This window comes from Sciurus carolinensis, chromosome 14 (genome assembly GCF_902686445.1).
Source record: "Sciurus carolinensis chromosome 14, mSciCar1.2, whole genome shotgun sequence".
Taxonomy (NCBI): Eukaryota; Metazoa; Chordata; class Mammalia; order Rodentia; family Sciuridae; genus Sciurus; species Sciurus carolinensis.
The window spans coordinates 78,785,130-78,804,060 of record NC_062226.1 but is presented as its reverse complement, the minus strand read 5'-3'; the positions used below and the strand labels follow the sequence as shown (position 1 = coordinate 78,804,060).

Sequence of the window (18,931 nt, the reverse complement as noted above, 5' to 3'; positions counted from 1 at the left end):
GCTACCAGAATTTTTAACATGTTTTTTCATGGACATTATATATACTTTGTATTTTTATTTCTAAATACCAACAGAAATACTTAAAAGAATGCTTTACATGATACAAACCTCTAGCAATAATATTTATTGTGATGTCACCAGTATCAACTTGTATATACTAATTGACAACTAAAATATCACTGTTAAGAGTTGGTAGATTAAAAAAAAAAAAAAAAAAGAGTTGGTAGATAAATACTATATCTTTTCTTGGTTTAATACTCATCTACTATTTACTACAAATAAATTGGTTAATAGTGAATAAAAATATACATCTTTTTTTTTTTTTTTTCCCAGGGCTGGGGATTGAACCCAGGACCTTGTGCTTGTGAGGCAAGCGCTCTACCAACTGAGCTACATCCCCAAGCCCTACATCTTTTAATAAAACAAGAAGTTACATTTATGAAGATGTTTACAGTAAGATTTTTAAAAAATATTAAATATTTAAATCTTCTCCAGCTTTTTCCCAGTTCAACATATTGACCCATCAACTCAATGAAACCCTGTGAATGCATTAAAAAAGTAACAATCATATAAAAATTTAATATGAAGTGAAAAAGAATGCCAAAATATATTTAAACTATGTAAAATGTTGATAGTCAACAGGAGAAAGGAAATATTATTTGAGAGAATAATGGAACTGGAGGTATTATCTATTTTTATTTCATTGCTATTATAATACAATACCTCAATAAAAGCTAAATGAAAATCTTCAAACGACTTTTTAAAAAATTATGTTGAAATACAGCTAGCAAAAATTTCCATATTAACCTTTTTTGTGTGTACGTGTAATACTAGGGACTGTACCCTGGGTCTCATACATGCTAGATAAGTGTTCTACCACTGAGCTACATCCCCAGTCCTCATATTAACCATTTTTAAGTATATGCCTCAATGGTATTAAGTCAAACAATTTGTTAAAATTTCAGATTGAATCCAAACAAGATTGTCATTAATTGTTCAGTGACCTTGATGTATCTGGCATATAACTAAAGTTACCACAAACCTTTAACTAGAAAGTTGGTAGATCATAAACATACAACTATGTCTTTTCCTATATTAGTTCTTATGTTTTTACTGTCTCAAATGCAGTTATTATTTTAAAAAGGCCAATTTCCTAATAGATTTAGATTAACTTAGTCTACTGTGTCATTTTTCCTTATCACAAAGAAAAAAAATTTCCTAAAGATAATGTGTTCTAGAAAATAAAAGAACTCTTTAGAAATAACACAAAAGTTTTAATAGAATTAAATTACACCAAATTTATAAATTCAGTAGAATGTGAAATTTATTTCACTGGTTGTTAAAAAGAGTTTTATTTAAAAGGCCTTTTTTCCCCATTACACTTGGTCACAAAATCATAGATGATTTTAATTATTATTAGATTAAGTATTACTTGGAAGATTAAGTATACATTATAACAAATATTTAGAACATTTTTTTCTAAAACATTCCATCTAGGGTCAATACTTATCTGCAAAATTGTTTCATAAGGATTATATTTTTAAGTTTTTTCTTCATCATTGAAAGAATCAAGGTGTTAATTCAATAACTTTCAAGTAGGAATTTCAAAGGAGGAGTGAGAAACAAGGGTCAAAATGGGGAAAATTGTTGTTTCCTATAGTTTAAGAAAGGTATTTCTCGACTTAAAAAAAGTAATTGGCAACACACACCTGTAATCCCAGCAACTCAGGAGACTGAAGCAGGAGAATCACAAGTTTGAGATCAACCTCAGCAACTTAGCAAGACCCTATCTCAGAATAAAAAATAAAAAGGACTGGGGAGGTGACTAAGTGAGTAAAACAAACCTGCATTCAATCCCCAGTACCAAAAAAATAAAAATTAAAAAAATTTTTTAAATTAAAAATTTTAAAGTAATTAGGTTGGGGATCTGACTCAGTGATAGAGCACTTGTCTAACAAGCTCAAAGCCCTGGATTCCCTCCGTAGCACCACAGAACAAGAAGACACTTAAAAGCAGTGTCATCAAAGGGCATCCCAATTTCAACTGCAAAGTATGAGAGATAATCATCAACCGGGAAACACTGAAAATGATGAGCATTTTATGAAAAACACACAATAAAAGTGGTTAATTTAAAAAATGGAAATACTAGCATTCTTTTCATAATGATTCAATTACTAAGTCTACTTTCTCTAAATTCTCGTTTTCTGTTTCAGAACAATTAGAGTCTTGATAAGATTATACATGTAGTCATTAGTGGTGATTACAGACACTGAGAAGAGCAATTTTAACACATTAGAACACATGGAAATATAAGTTTTAGGAGCAATAAAAAGACAAGTCAGAAAGAAAGGGTTACCAATTCTAATAGTAGCTTTTCCTTTTCGACTACTTCCCAGAATTATAGTTCTCTTTTTCTGTTTAGCAGTTTTAGATGGTTCCCTCACTGATGGAGAAGTTATCCACTGGTACTGTAAGAAATATAAAAGTAATTTCAGTTACTGGTAATTTATGAGGATTCAACCTTAACTGGAATTTATTAAAATATTCTAAATTAACCAAAGGTTTGCAATTTGCAGTTGAAGGATTTCAAATTAGACTCACAAAATATTTTCAAAAACAGAAAAGCTACCTTATCTGACTAAAAACTTCATTTAAGAAAGTGCCCTGACAATTTTATTTTATTAAAAACAAAAGAAAAGCAACTAAAGAAACATTCTTTCTAGAGGATTAAAACATATTATACCTCTGACTTAGCACTCCTTCCATTCTGAAGAACTTTTTTGATAACTGCTTTCATCAAAGAATGATCTAAAGTAAAATGAAAATTGAAATAGTAACTTTTCCAGTGAGTGGTTATTTCCATTTAAAAACAAAAGTCAACTAATCATTACTTTTCCCATAAAATTAAAATATTCAAACCAAAGTTGTGATACATCCTTGAAGCTGCTCCTCTCAGCCTCCTTTTCTTAGTAAATGGTACCACCCAGTTGTACACGTTATCGAGGACATTTAAAAAATTACTATTTCCTTCATATCCCACATTGAATCTCTCTGCAAGTCTTCTTTTTAGTTACACCTTGTTTTATCACCTCCAAACTTTCACCCTAAGCTAAGTCATAACCACCTCTTATTTGGACCACTGTGGTCCAAGTCTTCAAATTGGTCTGTTTGCCTCCTTATCCCTGCATACTGAAATGCTACTTGGATCATTTCTTTTCCCAGCTCAAAACTCTCCCATGGCTTTCAGTTCACTCTGAATAGTCCAGGACCTTACCTTGGTCTTTAAGACCTCACAATATTGCCCCCAGCTAGCTGTCTGACCTCATAGGATACCAATTCTCCCTTACTTAGTGCTCCAATCATGTTGGCCTCATTGCTTTTCCTTAAATATTCCATTCACTCTACCACCTCGTGCTTACATGCTCATTACTTTCTTGTTCTAGAACTGGTTACTCCTGTCTCTACTCAGGTCTCTTGTGTATATGTCACTTTTCTATTGACATTGTCCTCTAACAAACCTATCTAATATAGTCTCATCTGACCCCATCTGTTTTCTCATTTTAAGACATCTTTACACTTCCTGCTATCTCAAATTATATTACTTATCTGTTCACTCATTTGTATTTGATTTCCCCCATTAGAATATAAGCTACATGAGGGCTGGGGAGATAGCTCAGCTGGTAGAGTGCTTGCCTCATAATCACAAGGCCCTGAGTTCGATCCCCATTGCCGCAAAAAAAAAGAATATAAGCTACATGAGAGTAAGACTTTGTCTAGCTGGTTCATTGCTGATAAGTTTAGTGCCTAAACCAGTGTTTGGCGCACAGAAGTATTTAAAAATTATTAGTCAAATTAGAAAAAGAATGAAATGCTCTCTCCGAGAATTCAGATGTTCCACAAAAAATGGAAATAATGCTCTTGGTGGAAGCAGATTTATTATCTAGGTTCACCTCTATTCAGAGTAGCAGCCAAGAACAATTTACAAGTATAACTCATTTTAATTAGCAAATCAGCTGCTAAAAACATAAGTAAGTACAAGATTAGAAAAGTATAAGATTAGGAAGACAAACATATTAAGTTTTAAAAACTGTCAATACATGAACAAATTCTTTTAATTCTGCTATTTGTTAATTAGTTAAAAAAAAAAAAAAAAGGTGACATACCAATGAGTGAATTTTTTCTTATATCCAGAATGACCAGAGTTCTATTGGTTTCAAGCGCCTCTAGTAAAGCTTTGGCTCCTTCATTGGTGAGGCCACACTGCTGCAGGTCAAGAGCTTTTGATGAAAGACAATAGGTCACTTGTGAATTCAATACAGATTTAACATACAGGCAACTCTCATTAATGTTTGAGATTCCTGCACAAGAGTAGTTATGGCAGGTTTTTAATCTTTTTAAAAAAATTTTTTTGTAGTTGTAGATGGACAGAATGCCTTTATTTTACTTGTTTATTTTTATGCGGTGCTAAGGATTGAACCCAATGCCTTACATGCTAGGCAAGTGCTCTGCCACTGAGCTACAGTCCCAGCCCAGGTTTTTAATCTTGAGTATTAAAAAAATAAAATCAGAAATGCATATGCAAATACATACACTGAAAAAAAAAATGGCCAACCCCTCAAAAAACTCTCTTCTTGGATGTGCTATGATTATCCATCCTTAGTTCTAACATGTCACCCAACATATTTTATAACTGCAGAGTTGGAAAGCTCTCTACACAATCTATGAGGGGGAAAAAAAAAAATCACAAAATGAGTATCAGTTAATAATGAACAAGGATGCTAGTGGCAGTGCAAACAGCACAGGCGAGTAGCGGGTAGTACTCAGAGACTGCACTGCATTCTTTTGATTATGATCCAAAAATTTTTGATTATGATCTTGAACTCCAAATTAAACTCAAAAAACTATAATGGAAAGGGGAAATTGGGTGCAATGGCACACACCCGTACTCGTAGCTACTAGCTACTTGGGAGGCTGAGGCAGGATAACCCAAAGTTTTTAAGGCTGGGCTGGGATTGTATAGCTCAGTGGGAGAGCATTTACTAGCATGATCCTTAGCACCACACAAAAATAAAATAAAGGCATTCTATCCATACACGACTACCAAAAAAAAAAAACATGTTCAAGGCTGCCTGGGCAACTTAGGAAGACCGTGCCTTAAATAAAAATAAGTGGTAAAGTATCAGGAAATGAGGCCTTGGGAAAATAGATTTAGATGAAATCTTGAGAACAGAGCTCCCATAATGGGATAAAACAAGACAGGTTTCTTCTATAAACCAGGAAGAACGTCTACATCAGACACTGGATCTGCTCGCACCTTGACCTTAGACTTCCCAGCCTTCAAAACAGTGAGATAGAAATGTCTGTTTGAATCAACCAGTCTATGATATTCTGCAACTGCTCAGACTAAGATATATCATGACACACAAAAATAGGATATAACCTTCAACTCACCACATAAATAAAAATAGCCAGTAAATCTCACTAGTAAACCAAATGAACACAAATTATTCCAATGAAATATGACTGTTCTCATATCAGTAAAGTTCAGGCCAAGATCATATAATAACAGCCTTTAAAATGTACAAATATCCTTAAAACTTTTTTTTTTTTCTTTCATTTTGTGGTATTGAGAATGAAACCTGGGGTCTCTTGTACATGTCAGGCAAATGCTCTACCATGAGCTATAACTCCAGCATAAAATATGCACATTCTTTTAATCCAGCAACTCTAAGAATTTAAAGAAAGGAAACAATCAAGAGACATGGGCAAGGATATGTATCAAAGTGCTGATTACAACATTGAAAAAATTGGAAACAGCTTAGATATCTAAAAGGAAGGAGTAACCTAAGTGCACTATGGTATAGAATATAATGGAACTGGACTGGGGTTGTGGCTCAGGGGTGGAACGCTTGTCTAGCATGTGTGAGGCACTGGGTTTGATTCTCAGCACTGCATATGAATAAATGAATAAAATAAAGGTCCACCAACAACAAAAAAAAATTTTTAAAAAAAGAAAACAATGGAAGTATGAACTAGTAACTAGAAATGATCCAGTAAATGTAGGGTTATTGATTTGTTAAGATGCTCAAACAAACTCACTGTGTGACCCAGCTATCCCATTCCTTTTTATACATCCATATCAATATTTATAGCAGCACAATTCACAACAGCCAAGTTATTGAACCACTGTAGGTGTCCTTCAAAACATGACTGGATAAAGACAATGTGGTTGACATACACAATAGAGTTTCACTTAGCCACAAAGAAGAATAAAATTACATCATTTACTAGTAAATGAAGAGAAGTGGAGAACATCATGCCAAGTGAATTAAGTCAGACACAGGATGTCAAGGGTCAAATATGTTGAAATTATAGAGTTAAGAATTTTTTTTTTTTTTAAAAAGAAGGTATCTCATGAAAATAGATGGGAGAACAGTGGAATAGAGAGAGGGATCAAAGGGAAGGGGGAAGGGAAGGGAAAGGGGAGGAATTACAGAATGAAACTGACCAAACTATGCTATGAGCATGTATGAATATATCACAATGAATTCTACTTTTCTGTATAACTTCAAAGCACCAAGTAAAAAATGAATTAATAAAAGGAAGAGCAACAGAGGACTTTCCTCCATTTACTAGTAAATAATGTAATTTTATTCTTCTTTATGGCTAAGGGACACTATTGTGTATGTATACTACATTGTCTTTATCCAGGATTAGGGGTGGAAGGAGGGAAGGGAATGGATTTGCACGGGGGGTTAAAATGAAGCAAATTATGTTATATGCATTCATAAACATGTCAAAATGAATCCCATAATTATGTATAACTATAATGCACTAATAAAAAATGTTAAGGTGCTCAAGCTATAGTGAGTGAAAATTTATAAGATTTATAGGGCAATCTCATGTGTAACAAAAGGTGTAGGTGGCTCTTATTTTCGTAAAGTTTAAAGTTTTAAAACTGACACAAACTCATGTTTATGAGTGTGCAGGCCTCATATATACTGTTAGCGTGGACCACAACATGGCACAGCAATTCTGGAAGAAAATTTGACGACACATACCTTTGTCTTTAAAAATATGTTACACTAAAGTCATTTCACTTTTAGTAATTTATCTTATAGAAGAATTCCAACAGACACAGGGATGTACACATACATTCTTTTAATATACATTTATAATAGGGGAAAAGTACAAACTGCCTAAATATCAAATAGCAGGAAATTAAATAAACTACTGTGCATCAATATGAGGGAGTACTACATGAGATATAATAAAGCAAAAAAAGTAGGGTTACCACATAAATACAGTTATCTCATACTAGACAAAGACACCATAAACATACATTGGAGAAAAGATAGCATCTTCAACAAATGGTGCTGGGAAAACTGGAAATCCATATGTAACAAAATGAAATTAGACCTCTATTTCTCACCCTGAAAAAAAAAACAAAAACTCAAAAGTGGATCAAGGACCGAGGCATCAAACCAGAGACCCTGCACCTAAAAGAAGAAAAAGTAGGCCCAAGTCTACATCACATAGGCCAAAGAACTGAATTCTTCAACAAGACTCCTAAAGCACAAATGAAATTAGAACAAAATAAATAAATGAATTAATTAATAAACGAATAAATTAAGAACAAATGGAGTGGGGTTAGGGTTGTAGATCCATGGCAGAGTGCTTGCCTAGCATGTGTGAGGCACTGAGTTCAATCCTTAGCACCACATAAAAATAAGTAAATAAAATAGAGGCATTGTATCCATCTACAACTAAAAATATTAAAAAAAAAAAAAAAAAAAAAATCAATGGAGTCAGGCAAGGTGGTGCATGCCTGAAATCCCAGCAACTCAAGAGGCTGAGGCAGGAGGATCATGAGTTCAAAGCCAGCTCCAGCAAAAGCAAGATACTAAGCAACTCACTGAGACTGTGTCTCAAAATACAAAATAGGGCTGGGATTTGGTTCAGTGGTCAAAAGCCTCTGAGTTCAATCCCCAGTAATCCCCCAAAAAATCAAATAAAGAAAGAATAATAAATGGGATGGTATCAAAATAAAAAACTTCTTCACAGCAAAGGAAATAATCAAGAACATGACCAGAGTGCTTACAGAATGGGAGGAAATCTTTGCCACCTGAACCTCAGATAGAGCATTCATCTTCAGGATATATATGAAACTCAAAAACACCAAAAAAATAACCCGATCAATTAGTGGGCAAAGTACCTGAACAGACACTTCATAGAAGAAGAAATACAGTCAATAAATACACAAAAAAATGTTCAACATCTCTATCAATTACAGAAATGCAAATTAAAACTATCCTAAGATCTCCAGTCTGGGGTTGTGGCTCAGTGGTAGAGCGCTTGCCTAGCATATGTGAGACACTGGATTCAATTCTCAGCACCGCGTATAAATAAATAAATGTCTATTGACAACTAAAAAAATTTAAAAAAATAAAAACTACACTGAGATTTCATTTTACTCTAGTTAGAATGGCAATTATCAAGAATACAAATAACAATAAATGTTGGTGAGGATGTGGGGAAAAAGGTACACTCATACATTGCTGATGGGACTACAAATTGGTACAACTACTATGGAAAGTCATATGGAGATTCCTCAGAAAACTTGGAACGGAACCACCATTTGACCCAGTTATTCCACTTCTCAGCATATACCCCAAAGACTTAAAACTACCATACTATAGTGATACTGCCATATCAATGTTTGTAGCTCAATTCACAACAGCTCAGCTATGGAACCAACCCAGGTGCCCTTCAATAGATGAATGGATAAAGAAAATTGGTATGTATACACACTGGAATATTACTCTGCCATAAAGAAAAATGAAATTATGGCATTTGCTGGTAAATGGAAGGAAATGGAAACTATTGTGCTAAGGGAAATAAGCCAAACCCAAAAAACCAAAGGCCGAATGTTCTCTCTGATACACAGATGCTGACTCACAACAGGCTAGGGTAGAAGTTCACCGGATTGGACAGAGGGGAGTGGGAGGAACAGAGTGGGAGATGGGAATGGGAAAGACAGTAGAATGAATCAGACATAACATTCTTATGTTCACATATGAATACACCACCAATGTAACTCCATAGCATGTACAACCTCAAAAACAGGAAGTTATACTCCATGTATACATCAAAATACATTCTACTGTCATGTATAACTAAAAAGAACAAATAAAAAATTAAAACAAAAATAGAAAATATAAAAAAAAAGTAGGGTTATAAAATAGAGTCCTATAATTCTATTTTTATAATCTCTTACATGTACAAATACATCTGCCAAAAAAAAGCTAAAATATGTATGCCAAAATTATATGTCTGGGTGTTTTGATTACAGGTAATATTATCTGATTATTTACTCTGTATTTTCTATGAAGAATATATTTAACTTTTACAAAAGATTAAAGGCTATTAAGAAGAAAAAGGCTTTTAAAACTATCTTGGATGGGATGTAGCTCAAAGACAAAGTGTTTGCCTTGCATTCATAACACCCTGGGTTGTTTTCCCAGTTCCAAAAATAAAAAAATAAAAAATAAATAACGCCACCATAAAATTATCTTACAACAACACTATGGTGCCAAGAGCTAAGCACATTTGATACCAAAAAATTCACCATTTTCGATTCTAGAAGTTCATTTATCTTACCTCTAAGCCATAAATCCTCACTAAGACAGTCTGCAAAAGCACGTGCCCCCAGGTCACCAATGAGGGAGTTGCAATTCAATGTGATGCGCCTTAAGCCAGCCATGCAGTCAAGATCTGGTCTCCTATATCGAAGACTCTCAGCCCAGGTTTCTTCATGCCTTCTCATGGTCTGATACTTCAAGGATTTAATAGCATGAAATCAAATGCTTAAATAAGGACACAGGAAAACTAAAAGTAAAATAAGTATGGCTGATTATGTCAGTGCCTTATATACACACACACATGCACACACCCCAGATATATTTACTGGAAGAGTTATCCTGCTGTTAGTATATTAAACAGTAGATTCTGACTTAGGGGTCCAGTGACCCAGACCCCACTCTGCCACTGACTAGTTATGTGACTTTAGCCACTGGGTGATCTGTTGCTGATTAGTTATGTAAACTGACAATTCAATTAACTTTTAAGAATTTTGTTTTCCTTATGTGCCAAGTCAAAGAAGTAGTTCTAAACTCCATCATTGCTGAACCTTTAAATTCTCTAAGCACTTGACTGGGCATCCCACAAGTAAGTATTTTTTAACATGATTTATTAATTAATAAGTTATATATATGAAGTTCTGTACACAGAGTTTATATACATTATAAAATACAAAAACAAAAGATAACTTTAAAAGATACAAATATTTTGTTTTCCTACCCAATAGATCTCATGTTCTTATTAGGACATGCACACCAAATTTAGAGACCTAGAATAAGCAAGGTCAGTCTGACATAATGGAAATCAATGGTTTAATAATTTTTTCTTTTTTGGCGGTGCTGGGAATTGAACCCAGGGCCTTGGGCTTATGAGGCAAGCACTCTACCAACCAAGTCATATCCCCAGTCCAGTAGTTTGATTTTTAACTACAGGCATTATCTTAAAAACATAACCAGTTCTTTATATTCATATAAACTCTGGTAACAGGGAACACGGACCCTAGAAAAAAATCTTTCTACAATCTTGAACAACATAAGACTCAAAGCTCCTTTCACTCTAAAAGCACTATTTTAGACATATGAGGTCATTTAATCCTTAGAATGATCAAAGAAAGCAAGTTCTCTTATTATATTTATTTCATAGATACATTAAGATATCTATCCACAGTCATGAGGTATTAAATGGGAGAGCTGGGATTTTAAACCTAGGCATCTGGTTTCAGAATTCACACTCTTAACCATTATCTATTTCAAGAGTCAGAGGATTTGCTCTATAAAGGCCCAAAAGTAAACATTTTCAGCTTTGTGGATCACAAGTACCTTTTGGAAGTACTCAATACTTCTAGTGTAGGTTGAAAGTAAGTAGCCATAGTTACTATGTGAACAACTGGGCATGATTGTGTTAAAAAAATTGGTGACAGGCTAGATTTGATCCACAGATCATAATTTGCTTATTCCTGATCTGTACCAACAAACTATAAAACAGGTTTCACATCAAATTATCAAGTGATTGTAGGCTTAAATATAGTAGTTAAAACCACTATAAAGTTATTAAGGTACCATTAAAATTATTTTTAAAAAAATATGTTTATAAAACATTAAGGTGGTTTTTATTGGTTCATAAATTACGGTTAATATTTGAGTCACTGAAGTAATCTGAAGACTGTAATGCACAAAATTTCTTTCAGTGCCCAAAAAACATTTTCAATAACTAAAAATACACAGAAGTATAATTCATAATGCATTATACCTTAAATTTCATCTAAGATAAGTACATATCTTTCCTAAATGGTAGAACACCAAGCTAAACACAGGTCACATTCTTTCAATAGAACTATAACTGCAATCACCATGTGAATCAAAGATAAAAACAATTGCCATCTCATATCAAAGTATTACTGTGCTTCAAACACATAATACATTTTCACAAACTTCTGAATACAAAGTCACCTTTAAGATCTTGGCCATGTGATCTGCTCCCTGACATGTCAGACTACAGCCAGTGAAGTTGACTGTCTTAAGAGTGACAGAGTTCTTTATAGCTTGACAAATAACTAAAAAGAAAAAAAAAAAAAAGACACATACAATAACATGAGAAACCTAATCAACCTGGCCAATTCCTTTTCCTTTCTTTTTTAATTGGTACCAGGGATAGAACCCAGGGGCACTTAACCACTGAGCCACATCCCCAGTCACTTTTTTTTTTTTTTTTTTTTAGATGTTGATAGGCCTTTATTTTATTCATTTATTTTTATGTGGTGCTGAGAATCAAACCCAGTGCTCCACACATGCTAGGCAAGTGCTCTACCAATGAGCCACAACACCAGCCTGATCCCCAGCCATTTTTATTTTTTATTTGAAAAACAGAGTCTTGCTAAGTTGCTTAAGGCCTCACTAAATTGCTGAGGCTGGCCTCCAACTTGCAATCTTCCAGCCTTGCCCTCCTGAGCTGCTGGGATTACAGGTGTGGGCCACCACATCTTGCCTCAACTTTCTTGAGTCTATTTTAGTTTATAGTTGTATTCTTAAAATCACTCTCTATATGCTTTCCAAAAACTAAATTGGTACATTCTAAAATATGTTTCTGACAAAGTGTTATTCTAGTTTACAGCAATAACAAAATTCTATTAATTGCTAAAATTGAATAGTCTGTATTCTCACTCACACAGTATTATATAGTTTGAGTCATCTGAAAGAAAAGGAAAAGCCTAAAAAACTTGATTTTTTTCTATTTTTATTTCCAAGGACATGCTTTGATCTTGATTATCAATTTCAATGTCAGCTATAAACCCAGAATTACATCAGGTACTCTTAGTAATATAATTAGGTGCTATACCAAAGCAACTAATATACAAGAGCAATAGAAGTTAGAGGACCTTAAACTATGTTCTTTCTTGAAATACAAGCTTCCTTACCCCTCTAGACCATAATTCCACACACTGAACACTCACCAATTCTTCAGGATCCCAATCAACAGTTGACCTCTGTAATTATCTCCATGACCAACCCTCAAAGAGTTTGCTGGCCTTTTATATGCTACCACAGAACTCTGCATATACTTTCTACATTAGCACATACCACAGTGCATATAATGTAAGGTTGCATTACAGATGCTTTACCTATTCAAAGATGATGATTTTTTTCCTCTTTACCTCTTGCTATTGCCCTTCCCATAAGTATTTCTTAAAAGGAAAACCCTAAAAGACGAATAAACACAAAAAACAGAATACCAAACAGTAAAGGTTTATGTGGTTTGTGGCTTAACACAACCTTAAGTAAAGTCACTTCAGAGAGTATTCAACATGACAAGCGTTCATGGTAGAAATGATAATGGATCAAGATATAAAGAGGCACAGGAGGCAGCTCACACAGAGGCAGCAGCCAGGAAAAGGTACAGACAGGGTTTAATATGGCATATAGGCAAACATGAGACCAGTCTGATGGGACAAAAGTTAAAACAAGATTTAAACTCACTTTCTAAACCTCCATCTCCAATTGGACAGTTTGCAAGAGACAGGTGCACCAAAGAAGTCGATTTATTCAATCCCTTTAATAGGGGAAAAGAGTTAAAAAATTTATTGAGTGATTTCTCCTATAAAACAACTATCAAACGTTTGCAGGCCACATGAAGAAGGCTTACCTTTGTTAAAACAGTTAAATCCCTCTCTCTCAGAACTAGTCCATTTAACTCCAGGTTCCTTAGCACATTTGATGCACTTAAACAGCTTTTAAGAGCTCTACATAACTGGAAGGTCACATCTTTGGATCTTATGGCAGGAACACGACTTCTGCAAACTTTATTTACATCAGAACCTAAAACGAAGTTATTAAAAAATTAGTGATCTCAATAACACAATTTATCATTTAAAAAAATCTGCTCAGTGTTAAGGCACAGACATGAATCACTTTCTTAAAAAATCCTTGTAAGGAAAAACACAAGAACTCAACATCACATGAGGTACGGACACACAAACCATGTATACAGACGTTCTTAAGAGGGCAAAGAAATTGTACCTAAGGGATGACTTCAAGAGAATACTGATATTGAACCTAAAAAGATGATGGTGAGGCTAGAGTAGATAAGGTATTCTTCCACAGAGGAAGTGGAGTATGCAAAGATAACCATGCCTGACACCTGCCAGGCATTGTAAATGCTGCAGGTGGGGTGACTACGCTCTGCAGGGGCTGAAGAGAAGAGTTGGGAATTTAAAAAGAAGGCAGAAGCAAGCCTAGAAAACAGTTGTCTTTTATCTCACAAGTGATGAGGACTAAGCCTACCACACACTAATGTGTCCCTGGCATGTTAGAAAAAAGTCTCTCAATGTGGGAGAACCAATTAGATAAAGGGAAGGATTAGAAAAAGGCACCTTCTTTAGATCAGAAAAAACACCCTTTCCTCAGGGATAACTAGCCCCAGGAGGCTTGGCAGAACACAGCTCAGATTTCAGTACCTTTGAAAAAACACAAGCTATGCCACCAATTTGCACTGGTCCCCTGTGAGTCACTTTAAACATTGTTTTAAGCATATTTTTTCATCTTGGAAAGATCACTTGAACTGAAGTAGGCAGAAGAATTAAGGGAAACTGAGTTCAGGGGCAGCAAAACTATTGAGGAGCTTCTGCAATATTACAGGCAAAATGTAATTAAGGTTGAACAAGTGACATCTAAGCAGTTAAAACCTAGCCCCACTGGATTCAAGAGAGGAATAAGATTCAGCAAAGGACATCTGAAAAGAAATGGTTTGCAATACATTTTTCTTACACTGAGTAATTATCAAAATCAAGTATGCTAGCTTTGACTCTAAGGTCCCTCTCATTTTTCATTTCTTTTAACTTCTGTTATTCCTGTGGGTTAAGCCCCTTCAGAGGCACAGAATCAACATCTCAATGAGATGCAGAGAATAAAGTGACATCTCTTCAGTCAGGGGTGTGCTAAACTGTCCTTGTGGAATAGACCATGGATGGTGCTAACCTCAGACACTAGAAGAGGACCAGGTGTATGACAAATAGGTTTTAGGTAAATTCATAATCACCTCCTCTCCAAAATCTCCATACCCTCCCTCTCAGCTGGTTTCTTTCTCTCAGTTTATAAACCCAACTGAAGTCCATTTATAAAATATGTTGCAAGCCTTTCAAATATTTTCTCCATCTTCTTTGTGGGTAACTCAGGTCCCTCTTCTACCTTCACACACCTGTCTTCCCACAAAGACAAAATCTGTATCTTGGGCTTAGATCTGACTAACAGACAAATCTAGAAACCATCTACAAACATTAAAGATGAACTAAGATTCTCTCCACACCCTGATTCAGTGTTTCAGGGAAAGATGTTATTCTAAACTGTCACCCAAGCCTGCAGCTTCTTTCTTGTAACTGGTCACCAGGCCCCATCAATTCTCTTTGATATTCAAAATCCAGCCCTTCTCCCTATCTTAATTTGGGCTGTTAGATTTCAATTCAACCTCCTTCCAACTTTAATTTGCCTTCCATATGGAGGACACAGTAGGCTCCTAAATCAAAAGTCCATCTCACTGGGCACAGTGGCACATGCCTATAATCCCAGCGACTCAGGAGGCTGAGGCAGGAGGACTGCAAGTTCAAAGCCAGCCTCAGCAACTTAGCAAGGCACTTAGTAACTCAGCAAGACCTTGTCTCTAAATAAAATACAAAAAAGGGCTGGGGATGTGGCTCAGTGGCTAAGCGCCCCAGGTTCAACCCCAGGGACCAAAAAAAAAAAAAAAAAGTCCATCTGAACATCCTTCATTGGTTCCTCACAATCTTCAGGTTAAACACTGAACATTTGACCTATTTGGCCTTCATCAGTCTCAACTCTCTCAGCTCTTTCTCAAAACCTAAATTTCAGTCATGTACCCCAGCTTGCCATATTCTCTCTTATTTCCAACTCTGCATAAACTGTTTCTTCCTGTCATATGGCGGGCTTCTACACATCCTTCAAAAGGATGGCAGCTCCTCCAAGAAGTCTTCCTTGAACCTTCCTCTTCAATTCTCTACTCTGCAGCACCAGGGCTCACTTCTTCCACAGCACTGACCCAGGTGCTCGTACTTACTTGCTATCTCCCCCAGTAGAAGGTGAGACCCTTTGGGGCAGAAGCACACTAAGCTCACTGGAGTGCCAGGACACTTTACGCATCCAACCTGCTTTAATCCTAAGAATTCACCTGGAGTTGTTTTAATACCTTTTCATAAGTGTGAGAATTGTAGTTCAAAAAGTAATTTGCCTCAAATCAAATAAGAATGTAATCTCTAACATCTATGCACTTTCCTTACATGATACTACTCTTTAAAAAAAGATTTTTTTAAATAAGATGTGTCATTATTAAAAAGATATGAAGAATGAGATAGGTACACACGTTGGATAACAAATTTTTTTGCTGCTTTGCATATGTCCATGAATGAACATGAAAGCATCACAAATAACTGATGTGGGGGTTAAATTTAAGCATGGTGAATTTACAAATACAGAATCTGAAAATAATGAGAATCAAGTATACAAGATGCTAAAGAAAGTTTTCCCTAAATGATAGGAAATGGTCTTTTGTTTCATTACAAATTTGTTTTCCTTTCTTTTCATTTTCAACTGTAGTCTACTGCATTAAACTTATAATTAAGGACAGAAGAGGATTTAAAATTTAAGGATCAAAAAAGAAAGAGAAACTGGGGACAATCACTTAGCCTAACAGATCATCCTAAATATATCCTGCAGAGAGCAGAATTTGTCATCCTTACTCAAGTGTCCCCACTTCAAAACTTTACTACTCCTCCAGCCTACTGTCTGAAGGGGGCAAACTACAAAGAGCATAAAGCTAGAAAAGCATATATCAAATATTCCCAGGAAGCAGTTTAAGCTGGATTCATAGATTTACACTTTACATTCCCCATCCATCTTTAAAATCTCTTTTATATTCATCTGATGGTTACTAAAGAAAAGATGTGAACCTCTTTCAGGTCAATTTTGCAAATATGATTTGAGACCCGACAATGTACAAATTGTTGTGCTAAGTACTAGAAGGAAGAACATCATTTTGTCACGTTTTTCACCTGTTTTTCCAAATAATCGAAGGGTCTGGATTGCTAATTACACTACCTTACGTTTTTAAGGGGCTAATATTTGTACAGGGCTTTACAAAATTCTTACACATTTTTTTTAAAGACTAAGAAAATGGTTGAGATATATTAATTTCCTAATCGCTTACTTTATTTTGTATCGGGCAAAATAAAGGCAATGAATCAAAGAGGTAACTAAGACTTAATGACGTCCCAAACTGCTAAGCGTTCTACAAACATCATTAACTCTGGGAATACTTGCAACCACTCATCTACGGACTTCTTATTAAGCCTACGTTATGGATGAGAACACAGAGACCTTAAACAACTTGCCCAGGTTCGCCCCACTGGTTCCACACACATCCTCCAGCACAAAGCGTCTCTTCAAGGGCCCAGGCTCCACCTCGGACCTACCTAAAAACCCACTCTGCGGCAGCCACCGAGGAGCACATCTACAAACCTGTTTCACCAAGCCACGGCTGGAAGAAGCTCTTGATGGAGATCACCGGCAGATCTTTATTAATCTTGAGGGTGCTCAAGAGGGGCGCCCAGTCCACCACGCGCAGGCGGTCTGCATTGAAGTCAAGCACGCCCTCCCGGAGACAGGTGCGCACGGCGGGCAGGGGTACCGAGTCCTGCAGCGCGCACAGGTACTCATAGTGCGAGAAGAAGTCTGCTGCGCTGTCACGACGCAGTTTCACCGAGTCGATCATGGCCAGAGGGCGGCCAGGGGTGATCTCGGCCCCAGAGACCACTCCCGCACTCACCAGGGGCCCCGGGTCACGTCCAGCCTCTCCAGCACCCACCGCCCGGCAGCTGCGGCCCCTCACAGTGCGCAGGAGCGGCGGCCAGAAGACGAAGGCCAAGGCCCTCAGGCTAGGCCCTCAGGCTAGGCCAGCGCCTCAACGCCGCCTTCCCGCGCTGCCTCCCGCTCCGCGGCCGCAGCCGTTGACGTCCGCCTCACCAACCTCAGCAGCGCGGGACTGCTGTTCAAGTCGGGGGGCGGGTTCCGGCGGGGGTGGTGCGCGTAGACGTCAGCGCGCTTGCTTTGCGTCCGCACGCAGACCACGCCTTCCAAGGGGCGGGGCCTAAGGATAGGGAGGCTGGCTAAGCCCAGAGAGTAGATGGTTGCAATGTGGCATTTGCAATAAAGGGTTTATTGATTGATCTTAATAAATATGAGACGTGGATGTAGTAACGCATTTCCAAAACATGATCTAGTCCTTGGATAAACTATTAGGAAGTTTTCCATTACTAATTCCTGGGAGTCAACTGTACTCTCTCAATAGAGAAATTGAGATAAGGAACTGCCCAAATCCACATGTAAATCAAGTGGCTTCAGTTTTGTTTTCTCTCTTTTCTTTGGAGCGGATACAACTAGAATTTAACTTAGTTATTACTCTCAATATTAGTTTTTGATGTTACTTAAAAGTTAAAATGCAAATGTGTACTTGTGGGTGACCCTTGTGTCACAGAATGCAAAGCAGATAATTTATTTTCTGTAGCGCCTTTTTTAAAAATTACAATTATGTTCAGTGTATTAGTTACTGAAAATAAACTTAGAGTTCACTATCAGTAGGAAAATACAGAATGATATGCTCATTTATTTTTTACTGGAACATTTATTTGTATATAAATTGCATTACCTTTGACAGAAACAAAGTCAACTCTGGGAAATAAATATAACAGTCTGTTTCAGTTTTTTTAAACAAAAAGGCCAAACTCCTGAGGAAAGTGCTCGCAATAATCAGGACAGAGGCTTATTCAATAAGGGATATATGAACAAGGAACTGTCATCCATTAAATCTTTTATGTCTCTGTAAATTTCTACAAATAACCCTTAATTTCTGTAGTTTCCAGTTGCCCCACATAGTTGTTGGCAAATTGTAAAGTGTTGCATAATTTCAGTATTTTATTGTGTTTACATCGAATCACTTTGATATTGATGATGATGGTGATAATTAGTACCCTGATAATTAGTACCCTGTCCTAGGCCTTATTTTAGGTGATAAGTATGAAATTATTTCCTTTTCCTAGCATCTCCTCAAGGAATATGTTATTGTAAATGCCATTACAAATCAGGGCACTGGGGAACAGAGATGTTAAGTAGCATACAGCTCAGTCGATAAAAGAACCCTGAGAATTGGTCTCAGAACCTGTATATGTATCCACTCTCTAGACCAATAACAGTCTTCCTGTCAGGCCTCAGGCATAGCATTCCTTTTCTACATG

At 36.3% G+C, this 18,931-nt stretch overlaps 1 protein-coding gene and 1 non-coding gene across 6 annotated transcripts in view; both read right to left on the bottom strand.

Annotated features, from left to right (window-relative positions):
- Cep78 (centrosomal protein 78) overlaps positions 1-17,693 on the bottom strand; it is a 36,437-nt gene extending 18,744 nt beyond the window's left edge. For 4 of the 5 annotated variants that reach the window (XM_047525366.1, XM_047525368.1, XM_047525367.1 and 1 more), the window contains exons 1-8: positions 17,160-17,691; positions 13,279-13,451; positions 13,113-13,185; positions 11,589-11,692; positions 9,661-9,835; positions 4,164-4,277; positions 2,744-2,808; positions 2,357-2,468 (exon numbers count right to left, since the gene is read on the bottom strand). In XM_047525366.1, coding sequence (XP_047381322.1) covers positions 2,357-2,468; positions 2,744-2,808; positions 4,164-4,277; positions 9,661-9,835; positions 11,589-11,692; positions 13,113-13,185; positions 13,279-13,451; positions 17,160-17,412 — 1,069 coding nt within the window. In that variant the 5' untranslated portion in view covers positions 17,413-17,691. Of the gene's footprint in view, positions 1-2,356; positions 2,469-2,743; positions 2,809-4,163; positions 4,278-9,660; positions 9,836-11,588; positions 11,693-13,112; positions 13,186-13,278; positions 13,452-17,159 lie in introns of all 5 variants that reach the window. The other variant, XM_047525370.1, reaches the window with a different exon arrangement.
- Trnav-cac (transfer RNA valine (anticodon CAC)) lies at positions 328-403 on the bottom strand. Its single transcript has one exon. It is a non-coding gene; the product is annotated as a tRNA-Val (tRNA).
- Positions 17,694-18,931: the final 1,238 nt, after the last annotated feature.